Genomic DNA, 17,424 nt, shown 5'->3' on the forward strand with positions numbered 1-17,424 from the left:
GCACTGCCATTATTCAAGAAAACGGGGCAGCGTGGAACAGTAAGAAAATGAAATGGCTGCAGAGCTCTCACCCTGCTGCCTCCCAGCTCCCCCACAGACCCCTCCTGGGAACATTCACAGCCCTGTGCCAGCAGATGTGCTGCAGGGGCACAGCACGGCTCCAGGATGAGCTGCTCCATCCTCATGGCACCAAGTGCTGCTCCCCAGCCCTCCTCGGGGATTATTAATGCCCAAACAATGCAGGGAGCCCCTGTGATAAGCTGGAGGCCTAGCAGAGCCCGAAAGCACATTCCTTCCTCAGCCTCCTCCCTCCTTATCTCTTTCCTCCCTCCTCAAAACCATGGTTAGATAACGGTTATTGGAGCAATAAAATCCATAACTTAAACATGAGCACCAGGGATGGCCCCTGCCAGAGCACACAGAGCAACGGAGCCCACGGGCACCACGAGGTCGAGCCTCCAGGCAGAGCTGGGTGAGCCCACAGCAGCTGCAGGGCAGCCAGGTTCACCAACTCCAACCCATCCCCACCACCACACCAAACCACGTCCCCCATGGACATCTCCATGGATCTGGAACACCTGCAGGGCTGGTGAGCGCAGCCCTCGCTGCTCCGCCTGCACCACTCACCCACCTGCACATCAGAGAGCTTCATCCTGCAGCAATGAGGCTCAATCACTGTCTGTTTGGATGTCCACAAAGGCAAAGCATCTCCTTCAGTGTGAGCTCACATTTTGCAGGTGGAACACAACCCCACAGTGTCCCACGGGGGGAACGGATGGCTTCGGGCTGCACTTCTCAAGGGAAATACGAGGCAGGAGACAGCGAGAGACCTGGTTCAGAACAGATTCACTCTTTATTTGAAGTTTTACATGCCACTGCGTACAGGAAAGTTGCACATTCAGAATTGGACTCACTATGAGAACAGGGGGCCGGGTGCAAACACAAGCATCAGATGAGCACACGGACGGAGAGGTCTGAGCCCAGGAGCCTGGCAGTGCCGCAGCCAAACCCTCCCCTGCCCCCGCCCCCCCCAGCTGTGGGTCAGCTCCTTCCCTCCCCGGGCATCTCTGTTCTCCAACGAGCAGCTCCGGTGCCAGCTCTGCACACCAAGCACCCGTTTCCTGCTCTCCCAACCCCCCTTCCCACGAACGCCAGCAGCCTGCGCAACGAGCACCCATTTCGCCCCTCGCTATGAGCAGTGAGGGGACACAAACAGGGACTCTTACGCTGACATTTTATTTTCAAAGAAAGTTTTGAAAGAGCAACATTTTCCCCAGCAGCCTTGGGCAGGGAGCTGCAGCTCCGCTTCAAAGGACGAACTTCAAAACCAAATCCAGCGTCCTAATGGTTTTGTGCTACATTACTTAATTGTCACGCAGCTCATTAGCAATGCCTGATTTCACGTTCGCTGCGCAGAGATGAAGTTCACAAAAGAAGGGGCTCCTTTAAAGCAATAAATAAAACAAGGAACCGGGCAACCAGGCTCCGATGGCGCTCACATAAAACGTTACACTTCACTGCTTAAAAACCGAAATAAAAACCCCATCGTAATTAAACGTGTATTGATCTGCCTTCCTTCAGAGCTCGGAGCTTTGACTTTGCACGGGGAAGGGGGGAATGCATTGTAGGAGTGGGGCTCAGCACACAGCCACAGCACCGGCACAGCACGGGGACCCTCTGCGTGGTGATGGGCTCCCTGCCGCTGAGTGAGATTGGAGGCAGTAGATGGAACCAAGTGACCCTTCTCCTGCAGAGCAGGGGGGAATGCTAAAAATAATAAATAAGTAAAGGGGAGGGAGAACGGAGCGCATCAGAGGTCAATGCCACGAAACAATGGATATTGATGTCTCCATTCATTTCAAACAGCAGAAAGGTCAATGCCTCCCTTGCTTCGTGTTTTATGGCTGACATCCTGCTGCTAACAGCAACAGTGTTTGTAGTCAGACCCCATCCATCCTTTTTTATGATGATGGTTATTTCTAACCAGGTTGGCCATTTTGAAAATGTGATGAAAGCTGAGGAGTGGAGGTGGGAGGGAGGGGGGGAAGTCCCCTAGGAAGTAACGGGCACGTGGGGTATCCGTGAGTCTGGGGGCTGCGTCCAAGGCAACGTCCCTTCACTGCTCATCGCTATTCCCTGTACAACATCCCAACTGGTTTCTATGGAAATGGATCTCCTGCCAGCACACCCAGCTGCCTGCGCATCCCTGCGGAGCCACAGAGCCACGTGGATGGTGCTTCGCCCTGCAGCGCCCAGCGAGGGGTTGGGGCTCCCTGCCCCGAGTCCCAGAGAGCCACCAAAGAGGTGAGGGGACAGACTCTGCTGCAGAGACAGCCCTGGGGATTAATGCAAGCAGGGCCTCTGCTCTGCTAGCCAGCAGCTTGCATCAGCAGCCCAGACCTGCGCTCTCCTCCCAGGAAGGGGGATTTCACAGCCCTGCACGCTGCCCGAAGGCAGCACAAACGGAACACAGACAACTGTTGCCTTCCCCACTACTGATTCTTGCCCCCCAGAATCTCCTTCTCCCAGAGATGCACAGACACATCAGTGGTTGGTGCACAGGTTTCTCCCACAGCCCCGGAGATGGTGGGTCAGATTTAGAGAGCAGCACAAAACACACCAGCAGGGATGGGCAGCCCAGAGAGGCAGTGCCTGCAAGGAGTGCTCCTTCTGTAATGGAATCCATTCATTTCAGCCCAGGGCCAGCAGCATCAGCAGGCTGAGATCACCTCACTGGGTGCCTATAGGGAACGGGGGGATATTTCTGGAGAGATGGGGACAGAGACCAGAGGAAGGGGGAGGGATTTTGTATTAAATAAAAGCTAGCAACAGAACGCCAATGCCTCCATTCTCTCCTGCTCCAACGCTGCAGGCTGGAGTCTCAGCACTGAGTGGGCTCCGAGTCCCATGCATTGCTCTGCTCAGAACATATGGCGCGATGCTTAATAGCCCAGCTCTGCCAATTGGGGACTATTAGGGTGGGTTCTTTTCCCAGTGTAAATGTTGCAGAATATAAATTGTAATTAACACCGATGCCAAAATAGCACTTAGAGAAAATAAGCACATTATTAACATCTGGTGAATCCTGCCTGCAGTGCAGAAGCAGCGGAAATTCTCACTCACCGTAAGAGGATTTGTGGCAGAGATAGGGAGCACCAGACCACGGCTGGGGGACGGGGTGGGCAGAAGGCATTTTTCCCTCGTTATCACCATTTTGTAGTGCTGTCTTTACTACCTGTGGGCAACCTTTCCCAGCCCCGATCATAACTGCTAGCATTTGCATCAGGACTTCTGACCTGCTTGCATGAATACAGATGTCTGAGCATCATACTCTGGGCAACAGAATAATGGTGTTACAAACCATGCCTGACTGCCTGCCCCGACCCAGCAAGACAAGGCAGGTGGCTTCCACTTTGCCAAGAGAAAGGCACCACCTGCTTTGTGGGGCTGCTCTGACCTCCAGGACCAAAGGGTTAACTCTGCCAGCTCTGCCAAACTCCTGCTGGTGCTGCTGCGTGTTGGTGGAGGAGAAATCCTTGACTGGGATGAGAACGGCCTTCCTCCTGCTGTTGGGATTCCTCCATGGGACAGGACAGGCTTCCTTAAGCGTTGGACCGGGCTCCATACCCTCAGCCTTCCCTTCACCCTGCCTGAGAGGCAGAAGGAGAGCAGCACGGCACTGGCACTGCTTCCAGCAACTCGCTGCCTGGCCCCATCAATTACTCTAGGAAAGAAACCTGGACACACACCAGGCAGAGCTGGAATGGACTGAACTGGACGGAGCAGAGGCTCGCTTTCCTGCCAACAAGCTCATGGGCTTTGCTAGAGCGTGGGAGGAGGAGAGAAAAAAGTTGTTGGAGAGGGAGAGAGGGATTCAAACAGGCAAGCAGTGTGACACGAGGTAGAAAGAACAACCTCACGGGGAGAGCAAACAGCAGCAGGATGCCAGCAGCGGGGTGCCAGCGCCATGCCTGACCTGCGGCAGTCTGCAGCGCTCCAGAAGGGCTCCCGGCTCCACTCTGAGGACGGGGAGGATGTGGTTGTTTCCAGAGGCCTCAGCACGGCTGCTGCTGGACTCAGACCTGAGCAGGGAAGGGAGAGAAGCTCAGGCAGACAGCAAACACGTGCGAGGGTTGGTTTGAGCAATGCACAGACACTGAGCCGCTCACTAACACCATCACCTACCTGAGTGTAGGCTGATAGAATAGAGTTGTAGAATGGCCCCGGTTGAAAAAGACCTCAAAGATCATTTAGTTTCAAACCCCCTGCCGTGGGCAGGGTCGCCAACCACCAGACCGGGCTGCTCAGAGCCACATCCCATTAAAGCACTGCTCAACACGAGAGCACACATAGGAGATAGCAGGTGCAGAGTTAACCAGCTCCAGCTGACGGCTGTTCTGCAGAAGACAGAGCCACTGTTCTGCCACAAAATGCTCCAGCAAAAGGGAAACCCAACTGCCACTCAGCAACGGTGCTCCAGGAATTCACGACACAGCTTTTGGTACAGCTGTCTGATGCTTTCAAAGTGCTCAGTAAATAAGGCAATATCAAAGTGATCCAGACCACTACCGACGCCTGAGGAGGTTCTCTGGGGCAGAGAAGCTGACCGAAGTCATGCTGTGAAGATGCTTCACTACACCTCTAAGATTAGCATCAACTCAGGGCACGGGACCTAAAGACAGAGCCAGGACACTACATCCCCATCGAAACGGCAAGACAGACTGCACTTAACTCAGATCCGAGCCTTAACTCAGTAGGCTCCACCTACCCCAGGACAAGGACTTCCAAAACAGCTGAGAACATCTCCCACCACGTCAGCCGAGAGAACAGCATCAGCAAGGACACACACGGCCAAGGTGCTAATAACCATGATTTGTTATTTAAAAAATAAAAAAAAAAGTAGTCCTTGTGGTACTCCTCAATCTAAAGATCATTAAGTATCTGTGACTGCATGTGTGCGGCTACCAATGCGTACCTGTAACACAGAAAAGATGGGATGCATCTCAACGGAGCGACACACTGCTGTGCTCTTAGCTGTCCGAGGCTTTCTACTTTGCCAAAAATAGACCAAAGCAAAGAATGATTTCCACCAATATCACAAAGCACACTGCCAAAGTACACGGGGGCCCTTGGGAAATACACCAGGCGACACGGGGGAAAAAGAGTCATTAAGTCAGGTTCTCTTACCTTCAACTTCAGTAAAGTAACAAAGCAATTCATTATTAACTGCAAGGAAATACTCATCGTGTTCCACAAGCCTTTGAGACAGGCTGCTCAGATGCAAGCATCATCCAAGGAGATGTTTCCCCGCTGCAGATGGACAGCTTTTTATTTTGCAATTGCACCTATTGAAAGTGCTTGTGAGCACCTGGGGAGGCGGCCGGGAGCTGCAGGTTTGGAATCCAGGGCAAAGAGAAGCAACCCTACACATTCACACTGCCTGTCCCCTCCGTCCTGTCACCACCACAGGTTGGGGGGCTCCTCAGCCACTCTGCTTTTAAACAAGGTGATCTCATCCAAGTGCCTCATGGGGACATCTCTGATGACCTCTGTCAAGTCCTCGTGAAGCAGAGGGAAAATGACGACGTTTAATGCCGGGCGGTCCGCCTGGAAACTAAATCAGACACAGGTTATTAGCAGAGGAGAAGCACTAATTCTCCATACAAACAGCACGGGGATCGGATGGATATAGATTTTGTGGCAGTGCAGGCAGGAGGGGCTGTTCAGAGGGGGCAGCTGCAAGTCAGGGCTTCCACTCCCCCTCCTCCTCGTGCCCCCGCACGGAGCACAGCCAGGCTTTTCAGCACACCCCACTTCAGCACATCTGCTGAGCTGACACACGAGCCCAATTCCAGCCTGCTGCAGGAAAGGAGGGGAAAAAAAAAAAACAAACATTAAAAAGAAATCACAGCATAAAGATATCCTGAGAGGAGCAGAGACGGCAGCAGCGCTGCCCAAGCCAAGCAATGTGCTCAGAGGTAACAGTTTAAACCACCTGCAAACCAGCAGCGAGCTGCAGCACCATTAAAAAAATCAGGGCAGAGCAGTGCTGGGCAATCCCTGAGGGCTGAGCCCGGGATCATCACTACAGGCTCAGTTGTTGTGCATGCAGAACCTATCCTGTGCAATTAGAGCACAGGCAGGTTTAGAAAGCAAAGATCTGCAGATAAGCATTTAAGTGCACTCACACTCGCACTGCAGCCTCCTTTTTCATACAAGTCACAGAGAACCTGCCTTGGCACCACGTGAGTTTGTCCTCACGCATGCAAGCATCCCTCTCTGTAATTCTGGGCTCCAGCCTCTGAATTCACAGCCTTGCTGTTTTCATGCCCTCTTAGAGAAATCTGCAGTCTCCTCCTGTCCTCCCAGCTCCGCTTGCCAGCACTGCTCAGCTGGCTCTGCTTTCCAGCACACACTTAAAGTCCCAGACCTTGAGAGCTGCAAGCATTAAAGCCATTTATACTGTATGAAAAGAGCCCAAGTCCCCATCAGCAAGTATTCTGCATGACAGCAGCCTAGCAGGAGAGCACCGGGGAAGAGAATTTGCTCAGTGTAGCCAAATGAGATGAGTTCAGCTTTTTAAAGCCAGGGGGTAAACGAAGTTATGCTGTAGCTTAAGGTGACACCCTTGAGATTAAAACACTTTGCCTATTAGCACCGTGCCACTGAGATGCTCCCTCTGAGCTGTGTGACAGGGGCCAGCTCGTCGTCACTCTAAGCAGGCAGAGTGGAACTGGCAGCATCAGTCCCCCGAGGCTGAACCAAGTTGTGCTGGGGCTGGAGAAGGGATCACTGCTAAACAGGCTTCTCACATGCAGATGTGCCTGGAAAATTCCCAGCTCATCCTTAGCACTGATACAGCTAGATTCCTCTCCAGCAGAGAGGAACGGAAGGAGATTTGCTGCTGGAAAATGCAAAATCCCAGGTAACCAGTGCTAGCATTACAGCTGAAGAAAAAGCAACAAGAGATGGTATTTCCTGGGGGAGAGAAAGGATGCTCCTATCCACAAGTGATTTGCAGTACAGTTAGTAGCACAAACTCCCATACCGAGTTCAGTTGCTTGGTCCTGGCGGGTTAAATTAATTTGTCTGAATCTAAGTAGTTGCAGGAGCGAGGATTTCCAGCAACAAAACTACCCGGGGCAATGTTCTATCTTTCTGCATCACAGAGTGCCCTTCATGCTTCACGCCTAAGGGCTGCAGGGAAGGACAGAGCTCCCTGGGTGCAGCTGGAGGCTCGGGAGCAAGCCACTCTTTGATAGCCCCTCCTCAGCTCTCCGTGCTTCTCATCCACCACCACAGCCCTGCAGAGAAAATTGCGTTCATAGACCAAGTTTGCTGCAGGAAGAAGCAGTCGTCTTCGTAGGAATGCAGCCCTCCTGGCTGTCAGCTCCCCAAACCTCTGCTTCTCTCTTTGCATACAGGCTGCCATCTCACCAGATACAAAAATGTAGTTTATAAGCAGCCTTGCCATGCAGCTATAAAAACAAGAGCCCAGACAAGTTTACATGACAATCTGCCACCAAGACAACTGAGAAAGCCCAACACAGCCAGAACACCTTCCAGAGAGGCTGGGTTTATAGAAGAGGTTTGAACTTGATCTTACAAAAAGAAAAAGAAAAAAGAAAGCTTTGTAATTTTCTCTCCCCCCCGCCCCCCAACAGGAAACTGTAAGTTACTGCAAACCTTGTAAATTCCATACTCCAGCAAGTTGACGCTGAAGAATTCTTTCCATGTACAATTTGTGTGATTTAAGAAAAAAAATCAAACGCACATGGCTCACTATTATCCTCAGCTAAATGTGCGTGCAAAGCCTCTCCCTTAACTGCCTGTTAAAAAACACCCTGATTTTAACGAGCAGCTGTCATAATGTTAAACAGGGATTAGCAGTTCCCAAAAGCAGGCTCCCTTTGCAACCTATGCTCCTTTAGTTCGTCCCCGGAAGGCAATTCCTTTCTTCATACACCTGTCCAGGTGGGCTAGATTAAGTGAGAAGCTCTTAAAGCAGCAGTTCGAAAGGCCCTAGGCACGGGGAGGAGATAACAAGAAGGGGAAGAGATTGAGTTAATCAGTTGCAGAATAGCTCCTGTAATCTTCTTGATGGTTCTTTCCTCATTCCGCACCTGGATGGACTTCAAACTGGATCTACCTCCACAAGCACACGGCTTGTAAAACGAAAACTCCAAGGACAGAGAGGGATGTCGACCTGGGGAGACAAAGGAGCTGCAGTTCCAGACATGAAACCCTGCTTTTTTCCAAGGGAAAGGAGCCAAGGATATGCTCGCTTGCTCTCTCCTACAAAACCTCCAGACTAAACTCATCACGATTAATTAAATGAAAGCAAGTTTTCTAGGCAACTGACTAGCAGCCCCTTCAAAACAGATCCTTTAATCAGAAACAACCACTGGGCTAACAAAGAAAATACACATGCACGCATTTTCCAGAATAGCCTCTGGTCCAGCAGACTCAACACCAGCCCAGCAACCACCCAGCAGGAGCTCTCACAAGCAGCTCCCTGAACTGTCCCCGTTTGGATGGGGATGTTCAGCAGGGCTGGCTGCAGCAGCTGGCTGGGAATAACCGTGGAGCTGAAAAATGAATAGCAAAGTGTTATCACCAATTCCTCCCTGCGTCAGCAGGGGTATAACCTTGCTCTATGCTTAGACCTTGAACGGGCTGCACGTGGCTGGAAGGGTTAATGGTGCTTTGTCGTTTGACTCCAAAATTATCCTAGAGCAGGTGTGGACAGTAAGGTTATTTTCAAGCCAACAGCTTGGTAAATAGCTTAACGCTATGGTCTCAATTGCTTCCAACCAGCGTGGCGGGATCCAATATGTAGGTCAGGGACAAAGTCAGAAAGAAAGGGGAAAATTCTTAAAGCAAGGTCTGCACTTTAATCAGATCTCCTTGATTTTAGCAAGATAAAAGTCACTGCCTGGAATGCAGTTATCTCCTGGCAAACACTCCCAGCATGTGCTTTCTGACACGCCAGGGGGCCAACCAGTCTGCAGAACCCCAGCTGCCCACGCAGCCACAGGGCAGCCCAAAACTGCAGGTGAGCCTCGGGCACAAGCCCTGCAGTGCCTGCTCCGCACAGCCATACAACAGCTCTGCTGTGCTGGGGTGGCTCAGACTCACCTTACGCAGACAGGACGAGGCAGTGTTTGGTACTGAACAAGGTGTTTCCTCCAGAGATTTGCAGAGACGCCTGAGAGAGGTGCTGTGCCAAGTGGGGATGTTGCAGCACATCCCACCCTCCAGATGCTGGCAGGCAGTGGAGGGCACAGGGGTGGTATCATTGAGCACTGGCAAGGCAAGAAGCACACGCCAGATAAAACAAGGAAATACAGCATATCAGGAGCAGATCAAGGCCAGGTTTTAAACTCCACAAACACAGATAAGCTTATGGGAAAGGAGGCTCTAGGAAAGGAATGAAAGAAAGCCAGGAGACGCTTGAGGTGGGGGAACGAGACGTGGCAGGACAGAGCAGATTTGGACTCCTGGAGGTGTGACTCTCAGCAGCGACTCAGCCTGTGCTGCAGCCACACACCCTGCCCCGCTTCATTCAGACCTTGCGCTCAGCCTGGTGAGCTGCTTGCAGAGAGCAGCAGCCCGCCTTGCATCTCACACTGCACACAGCTCTCACCCACACGCACAAAAACCCCGTTAATCCTCTGCCAGGCACAGCATCAGCTTGTTTTTACTGGAAGACTTGCTCACGTCTGAGAGTTCAGATGTGGCATCTGCCTTGTAAGCTTCAGCCAACGTACCTGAGCCAGCCTGGGAACTCCCATGCCCGGAGCACAGCTCGGTGGAACAGAGGAAGTGCCAGGACACGCTGGGGCAGCTGACAAGTGACACCATCCAACGTACAGACACACACTTTCCTCATCTTTTCAGGAAGGCCGGGCGTACACCTCGGGTTTGTTCCACTGGTTGTGCACAGACCTCAGGGAACTGCAGGAGCTCTGCTTGTTGACAGGTTCTGCCAAGAGCGTGAAATGGAGCTGCTCCAGAGCTGCTTCCAGCCACACAGGCACCTTCCAGGAGGACCCTTGACACCACGCAGCCCCCAGAAGGCTCTCAAGGGATCCAAAGCCAACACGCTGAGACTCTGAAGCAGACCCAGACCCTAATGCCAGTATTGCTTCCAATACGCTGGCACGGCTGGTGTTGAGCAGGCTTCATCATCCTACCTCTGAAACAGACTTCCAAAGTTCCCTAGGAGAGCAGTTGTGTAATGGCCTCAGGCTGCACCAGGAGAGGTTCAGGTTGGATATTAGGAAAAACTCTGAAAGAGTGTTCAGACGCTGGCACTGCTGCCCAGGGAGTGGGGGGGTCAACATCCCTGGGGGTGTCCCAGAACCGCAGAGACTGGGACGTGGTTTGATGTCACGGTGGGAGTGGGTTGGGGTTGGACATGGTGACCTCAGAGCTCTTCCCAACCTTAATGATAGTAGCATTCTACAAATTGCTTTCACCTCCACGCAATGAAATTCCTTCATAAAGCATCTCCCCTCACTTTAAGCCCCATCACTTCAGCCTCCAACCTGGCAAAGGACACGGATGGCACTCTGGAAGGAGGTCACGTACAGCACTTCTATCACCCACTGTCTTCACTGCAGCATCCTCTGCCACCACATCACGTCAAGCCCAAACAGCAGGACACACCAGGTGCACCCAAAGGGTGGAATTCCATCCATCTGCACTGGGGGTTCCCTCTGTAAGAGATGAATGACGTTCCACCACCTCTACCAAGAGCTGCAGCTTCCAGACTGAGGTTCCTGCGTTATTTTGCCAGCTGAACTCCACATCCCTCAGATGTGACCGGACAATTAAAGAGGGAGGGAAGGAGAACCCAAGGAGTGCTGCCAGAGTGCCCAGGACACGTCCTCAGGGAGTGCTCTGCCAGAGCAAGCTGAAAGTTATTTCCTAATCTCTTCCACAAATTAAAAAGCAACTGCAATAACGGCTCAATTAGATTTATTTTACCATGGAAATGCTTTAAAGCTGCAGTTAATGCTTCCGTTCAGCCTTTTACACCCTCGTGAAGAGAAAGCGTGGCTGTACTATTCCAATATTATTTCTCAGCCAAGAGAGGGAGGAGGACACTGCTTGAAACCTACTTCGTGCACAAACCCATCTTCCCTTTAAGGAGGGTTTCAGGGCTGAATTCCTTTCGAAGCACACCAGCTAGGAGCAGGAACCAGTCATTTGGGTTAGCCACAGGAATGCACTTAAGAAGGGGGTATGTCAGTGCCCCCAGAAGAAGGTACATAAATACACCGAATTGGGGATGGTCCCACAGGCTCTGCTGGCTTGCAAACTATTTGAACCCACCCTGAAAGAACATCCCTGGCAGCAGCAGAGGTGTCAGGGCCACACCCCGAGCAGTCAGCCTTCGCCAAGCCCGCCGACGAATTCTTGGGTAACGCGAGCTGACAAGGATGCAGTTTGTTATTCAGCCCGTGACAGAATGATTCAGGGGTTTCTAAGAGCAGGAAATGAAACAGACAATGAAAGCTGGAGCAGGATGCTAATGATTCACTACACCAGCCGAGCGATGCATTAAGTCTTCTGCAATCAGATGCAGGGACAGAGCCCACAACATGCTTAGGCTAGCGGAGTGGGATTGGCAGCTACTGCGCCGGCTGAGAGAGCCAGGAAAACAGCTCTGCACTGAAAGGGACTTTTTCAAGGTCAGATGGATGAGAAGGTGATGGAGGGAAGCAAAAACAGCTTGAAAATATCCAGTAAGCCCCAGGTGGTAACACCAGCTTTGTGCGGTGCTGATAACTGCGGCACGGTGCTGGAGGGCTCTGCAGAATCCACAGATGATGGGGCACTTGCTTTCTGCCCCAACAGCCCCCTCCCACCCCATCCCATACCACTCTTCCGAGGCCGAGCACACAGCAGGAATGAATCAGTTGGCCAGAAAGAAACACGGGGACTTTCAGGGGAATGGCAGCGAGGGAGCGGGGATGCTTACATTTGAGGTGAGCAAAAATCCATCTGTAATAGTTCAGTCCTGTGCCAGAAAAGGGATGGGAGCACTTTGCTCTGTCCAAATCATCCTCAGGTTCACCCCCAAGCCCCCTCTTGGAAGCCCCATTCCTGCAGCTGAATGCCACGAGGGCTGCACCCCTTCATTGAGCATTGTGGTTCTCACAGCCACAGGGGGACACCAGAGCCAGCAGGCTAAAAAAAAGAGAAGATCTGAACAAGAGCTCATATTTGAAGTAATAAGCAGGGGGAGATTTAGTAAATGCAACAAATGCTTGAATAGCAAGATACGATTCAGATTGAAACAGTTATCCCTGGGAAGTGGCAGGAGCCTTGTTGTGGGAGTGATGGCAAACCAGTTGCAGCACGCACGCAGCACAAACATGAAGGCTAAGTTAGCGCTCCTTTTTCTCCATGGCTTGGACTCTCAGAACAGGCAGATTGTCCCGAGCCATTAGAACTCCCTGTCCTTCCAGCAGCATTTGGCCATCAGAGCCCTGCAGCACAACCTTACAGTCAGGTGGCAGAGCTGCATGCTACAGGCAGGCAGACAGGGAAAGTGAGGCACCAACACAGAGCAAGGACTGCCACTCACCTTCTGCAGCACTCAGAGATGCTGCACCAAGACCCTCCGCCCCTCCATCCCCAACAGCTGCAGCCCCCAGGAGCTTCCTCCCTGCTTTTGGGACACAAGCAGCTGAGCAGAGCCACCCCTACCCCCCCAGCAGCCCCAGCTGCACCAATCCTGACCACGCTCCGTGCCATGCTTACCTAGGATTGCGTTTCTATCAATCACAGCTCACCTCTATACCTTGACACTTCCCCCCTACCCATGAAGAATCCCTAAGGACGCCACTCAGAGCCTTTTTGTTTTGCTTTCAGGTTGTTTTTGTGATATTTTTTCTTTCCTGTTGCTTTCTTGATCTTTTTCAAGGTGTTTTTTCAAGGACTTTTCACAGGCACCATTGTCTGCTACTGCAGAGTCCTTGAAATCACTGTGACGATAGAAGCTATCTAAACCCTTAAGCTAAAACCAGGAGAAAAAAAAAAAAATCTAAAAGGAACACACTGGAAAACGAAATCTGTCCTTGAGGCCAAGAGGACGTTTGCCAAAGCATTTCCTATCTCCCCCCCTCTTCCAAGCGATTGCTGCTAGTGTGCCTGACCAGGAGAGCACCTTCTCTCTCCACCTGTGTGCCCACCACCCACACCGCGGAGCACAGCAGTACCTAACTTACCCAGATTCCTCTTCCCCCGAGATTTTGGGGGTAAAGACACATGTAAATACGATTGGTTAGCATGCAGCTCGCCGACGAGCAGCGGGATGCCTTCCATGGGTCACAGCTCCATCTACTGACTATTTCCTAAAATAACAGAGGGAAAACCCTGGGAAGAGTCGCTTGAAGAGAGCCCCGTCCTCTCGGATGGACTCAGGGCACTTTGGCTCTTGGAGGTGAGAGAGAAAGAATCCCTGCCCAAGAGGAGGACGCGAATCCCTCTGCTTCACAAAGGCCTCTCTGCACAGCAACAGATGTAGAATTGCATCAGAACTGCAGGTCCTGGGATTGAGGTTTCCAGTGTTTTCAGAATTGCCACTGCAGTGGTTTTAGCAGGAGACAGCAAACTCTCAGAGCTCAGCATCGTGGCTCAGTTAGGGTGCAAGCCCTAAATGGAAAGCACTGTTTCTTGGCTCTGCTGCTACGTGAAACGTGGCAGCAGCTGAGCACCATGTGATAGGAAAAGAAAATGTCATTTTACAGAGAAACTGTGAGCCCAGAGCAGTGTCACATGTGAAGGCTGGGAAGATCAGGGAAGTGGATGGGGATCACTCAAGCCGCATCTCCCCGTAAGCACGGGGCCCTTCTCATGTGCACACAGGATGTCCCTGAACCACAAAGGAGATCACCCCTCCCCTGCACAGAGGAAAGAAGAATAAAGAAAAACACTGCCATCATTTATCTGCCCCGAGGGAAACAGACTTCTCCAAAGCTCAGAGGAGACCTTGCCCTTGCAGGCCTCGTTTGCTGATGAGGTCTCCAGATTAATTCTCTTCTGCTTACCGTGTTCCATTGAAAAAGAGGCAGAACTGAATCAGAGGTTTTTTACAGAGAAATACATACGCTAATCCTCTCTGAAATAGCAGCAAACTTCCACCAGAAAGCTGCCTGCAATGAAGCTGAAGATCACAGGGTCTGGGTTGGAGCTGTCACAAGACTGAAAGATGTGACAACAACTTTCTTTACAGGCCATTACAGCAGCAATACAGAGTGCTGCCCTTTTTAGAGGCAAAGGGAAGGGTTTGAGGATCCTTGCAGGCTTTGTACCACGCATGCATGTACCAGGAGTACAAAGCAGGATGTTAACACCTGAGCTCCCTTCACTTCAGCCTGTACAGGCACTGTCTTCCAGCCTGAACCAGGCTGTTGTGCCCACACTGGTCCTCTTCCACGAACTGAACCTTTCTGTGGACCCACATCTGAAACAGCACAGCATGGCATTGCGTTCTGATGCCCTCCCAGATCTACCCCTGCAGACTGCTGGTGTGCTCAGCCCTAGGCAAGCTCCTTGCTTAACTCCTTCTCTTCACAGACGTGTTGGGAGAACAGGAGGCACTTCAGCCCTACCAACCCCATTGACAAATTGGGATCACTGGGCTGCAGCCTAACCAAGATCCTCTCCACAGCTCTACAACAGCTCTAATCCATTGCAGGATCCAAGAAACACAGCTCCAAGGAAGGGGAGCAAACAAAGACAGGCTCACAGCCTTCCAGCTCTCACCTTCTCCTTCCACCCCTTCCTCATGCCTTTCCTGCACACACTCCAAAGAACAAAAAAAGGACAAGTCACCTTCTTTCATTCTGGCACAGGGTACCTACTGTCAGACTCCCACTTCCAAATTCAAGTTTGGATTTAAGGCACACGAGAAGCACATTGACAGGAAGCCCTGCTGTGTGAAGCACAGCCTTTGGAGGATCGGAGCTCCAAACTAAACCACACAAGGACTGAACTGCCCTTGGAGCAGCAGACAAAGCACAGACAAGAGAAAGCCAATTCCTGATCCCCATCTGAAGGCAAATTTGCACAAGGACAATATTGCTGGGAAAGGAACACGGCTCAAGGCTCACTGATGGCTCATGGAAGAGTCCAGGCTGTGCTTACACATCCTTCTCTTTATTTTGTCCTTTCCATGTTATTACTTAAGACGGTTCCATGAGAATGGGATCTTTGTTGCTTAGGAGCATATCTGCTCCCACTGCTTATCCTGCTCCTGAACTCATATTCTTATGTGACATCAAAATCATTTCCAGAGCCACCAATTACAACACCACTGAGGATCACGACTTCAGGTGCAGAACTTGCACTGGGAGCAGATGCTCTGCTCAGAAAAAAAAAAAAAAAAAAAAGCCTTCAAAAATTGTTTTCATACAAGTGTCTCTATTAATAAAACACAAAAGAAGAAAAGTAGTATGGTAGCAACAATTGTTGCTAAAAATATAAATGGTTTTCGACATTTTCATGGGGCATCTGCTGCTCTCTGGAGAGCTCCCAGGAGGTAGAGAACGTAGTAAGAATCCGTACACATAAAGAAAGAGAGAAGGGAAACACTGCAGAACAGCATGATGCAGCTCAATGAGCAGACAATGGAATTTTGGCCAATGCTGCATTGGTATCTCAGGGAGGAAGGCAGAACAAAACAACAAAAAAAAACAAAATCTGGATCCTTGGATCTTTTTAAGGATCATAGAATGGCCTGGGTTGAAAAGGACCACAATGATCACCCAGTTCCAACCCCCTGCTATGTGCAGGTCACCAACCAGCAGCCCAGGCTGCCCAGAGCCACATCCAGCCTGGTCTCGAATGCCTGCAGGGATGGGGCATCCACAGCCTCCTTGGGCAACCTGTTCCAGTGCCTCACCACCCTGCGTGAAAAACTTCCTCCTAATAGGGTCCTCAGAGCACTCCCAGAATCAACCAAGGACTGACTGGACAGATACAAAGCCATCCCAAAAGAATGCAGAGCCTTCCAGAGGCTGTAACAAGCAATCCTGTGTGCGGTTTGATAGGTGGCTAATATAGTCATAGGCTCTTTGGATTTGATCCTCAGAAACGAGCCAAGTGTAATAAGTCATTTTGAAGCTGGAGAAAGGCTGGGGGGAGGAGCACCCTTTAGGACGCAGTAATAACACTGTGTGATTCAAAATTTGTTAGAGCTTAACAGGGCAAAGCAACGGTAGGTGACAAAGAAAACAGACCGAAGGCGGAGAAAATGCTTTATGGAGAACAAACATCATGCAAAGTCTGCTGCATGGGAAATATTTTGTAAGACGACTGCCACTATGAGACAACTTCAAAATGCCAGGCGTAATTAAAAGCTCTCTTTTCAGATGCAGTTCACGGCTCAGGCACCAACGTTTCCCACCACGTGAGCCTCAGATCGCTGCAAGGGGCCCAGCAAAATGCATTTAAGAACTGTCAGACTGCAAAGGCAGTTTGTAGCAGCCTCCCCCAGCTCTCCCCCCCAAAGAAAAACCCTTCACAACAAACCCTTGAAAGGCTTTGAATTGCGCTGCCAGGGGATTATCAGTAAGTGACATTTACAAGTGATTAGAGGACCAAGAATTATCTTAGTCACTTGTGGGAAAGGAGGAAAGCTTCAAGGTCAGACCTCTCAGTACTTAAAATGTCGGCAGATGTTTTGTTTACACAAAAAGTGACGTTTGATTTACGACGGAGCTTCCAGGGCTTCAGCTCAGAACTGCAGAGAACACGAGTGGGAACGGAATCAGAAATGCATATCATACCTTCAAATATTCCACGGATCAGCTCTTATTAAACTAAGAGGCCGTTTCACATGCCAAGCAGTCACACAGTACCTTTTAGCTTCTTGGAACAAGCGCTCCAAGCTATATAAGCCTTGGCAAGAAAGGAAAAGGAGATAAATCCTCAACAGCTCCAGAAATCCCACATCAATCCCCTCCCGCACTCACCTCCGGACAATAGACTGCTGGAGATTTCTGCAGACAGTAAGAGATTCTCCCATAAACATGTGGCACATGATGACCTCAAGGCAGTTGGCCATGAATGACATCACTGCATCAGACTGCAGAGTCCCACTCCGGGAGACGATGCAAAGCCGCTGGAGAGAGGAGCAGTGACTCAGGGCCTGGAAGAACTGGGAGCCTGCACTGAAGTACGGCTGCTCCAGCCTGCAGAGATCAACAAAAGCAAATTAGTGGGCAGCTCAGGCTTGGGTCGCTTCCAGACGAGGGAGAAGAAAGCACATTCATGGGGTTTGGCCAACAGAGCAACCAGCCTCCCACCATCCCACCCACCCACACGATATATTTCTTTCTGCTTGGGCATTACAAGTTTGACTCAGGCCTCTTGCTCCCAAATGACACAATCTGAAGGACAGGGACA

The 17,424-nt window shown here is 51.0% G+C and overlaps 1 protein-coding gene across 14 annotated transcripts in view; it reads right to left on the reverse strand.

The window, feature by feature from the left end:
* FBXL18 (F-box and leucine rich repeat protein 18) overlaps positions 1-17,424 on the reverse strand; it is a 31,779-nt gene that overhangs the window by 8,125 nt on the left and 6,230 nt on the right. For 10 of the 14 annotated variants that reach the window (XR_014886792.1, XR_014886791.1, XR_014886790.1 and 7 more), the window contains exons 4-6: positions 16,992-17,210; positions 3,977-5,614; positions 632-830 (exon numbers count right to left, since the gene is read on the reverse strand). Coding sequence is in view for 1 of the 14 variants with exons in the window: in XM_085237500.1 (XP_085093626.1) it covers positions 5,458-5,614; positions 16,992-17,210 (376 nt within the window). In the remaining 13 variants the exon portion in view is untranslated. The other 4 variants (XR_014886794.1, XR_014886793.1, XR_014886789.1 and 1 more) reach the window with 4 other exon arrangements.

Source organism: Meleagris gallopavo, chromosome 16 (genome assembly GCF_905368555.1).
Source record: "Meleagris gallopavo chromosome 16, MGAL_WU_HG_1.1, whole genome shotgun sequence".
Classification (NCBI taxonomy): Eukaryota; Metazoa; Chordata; class Aves; order Galliformes; family Phasianidae; genus Meleagris; species Meleagris gallopavo.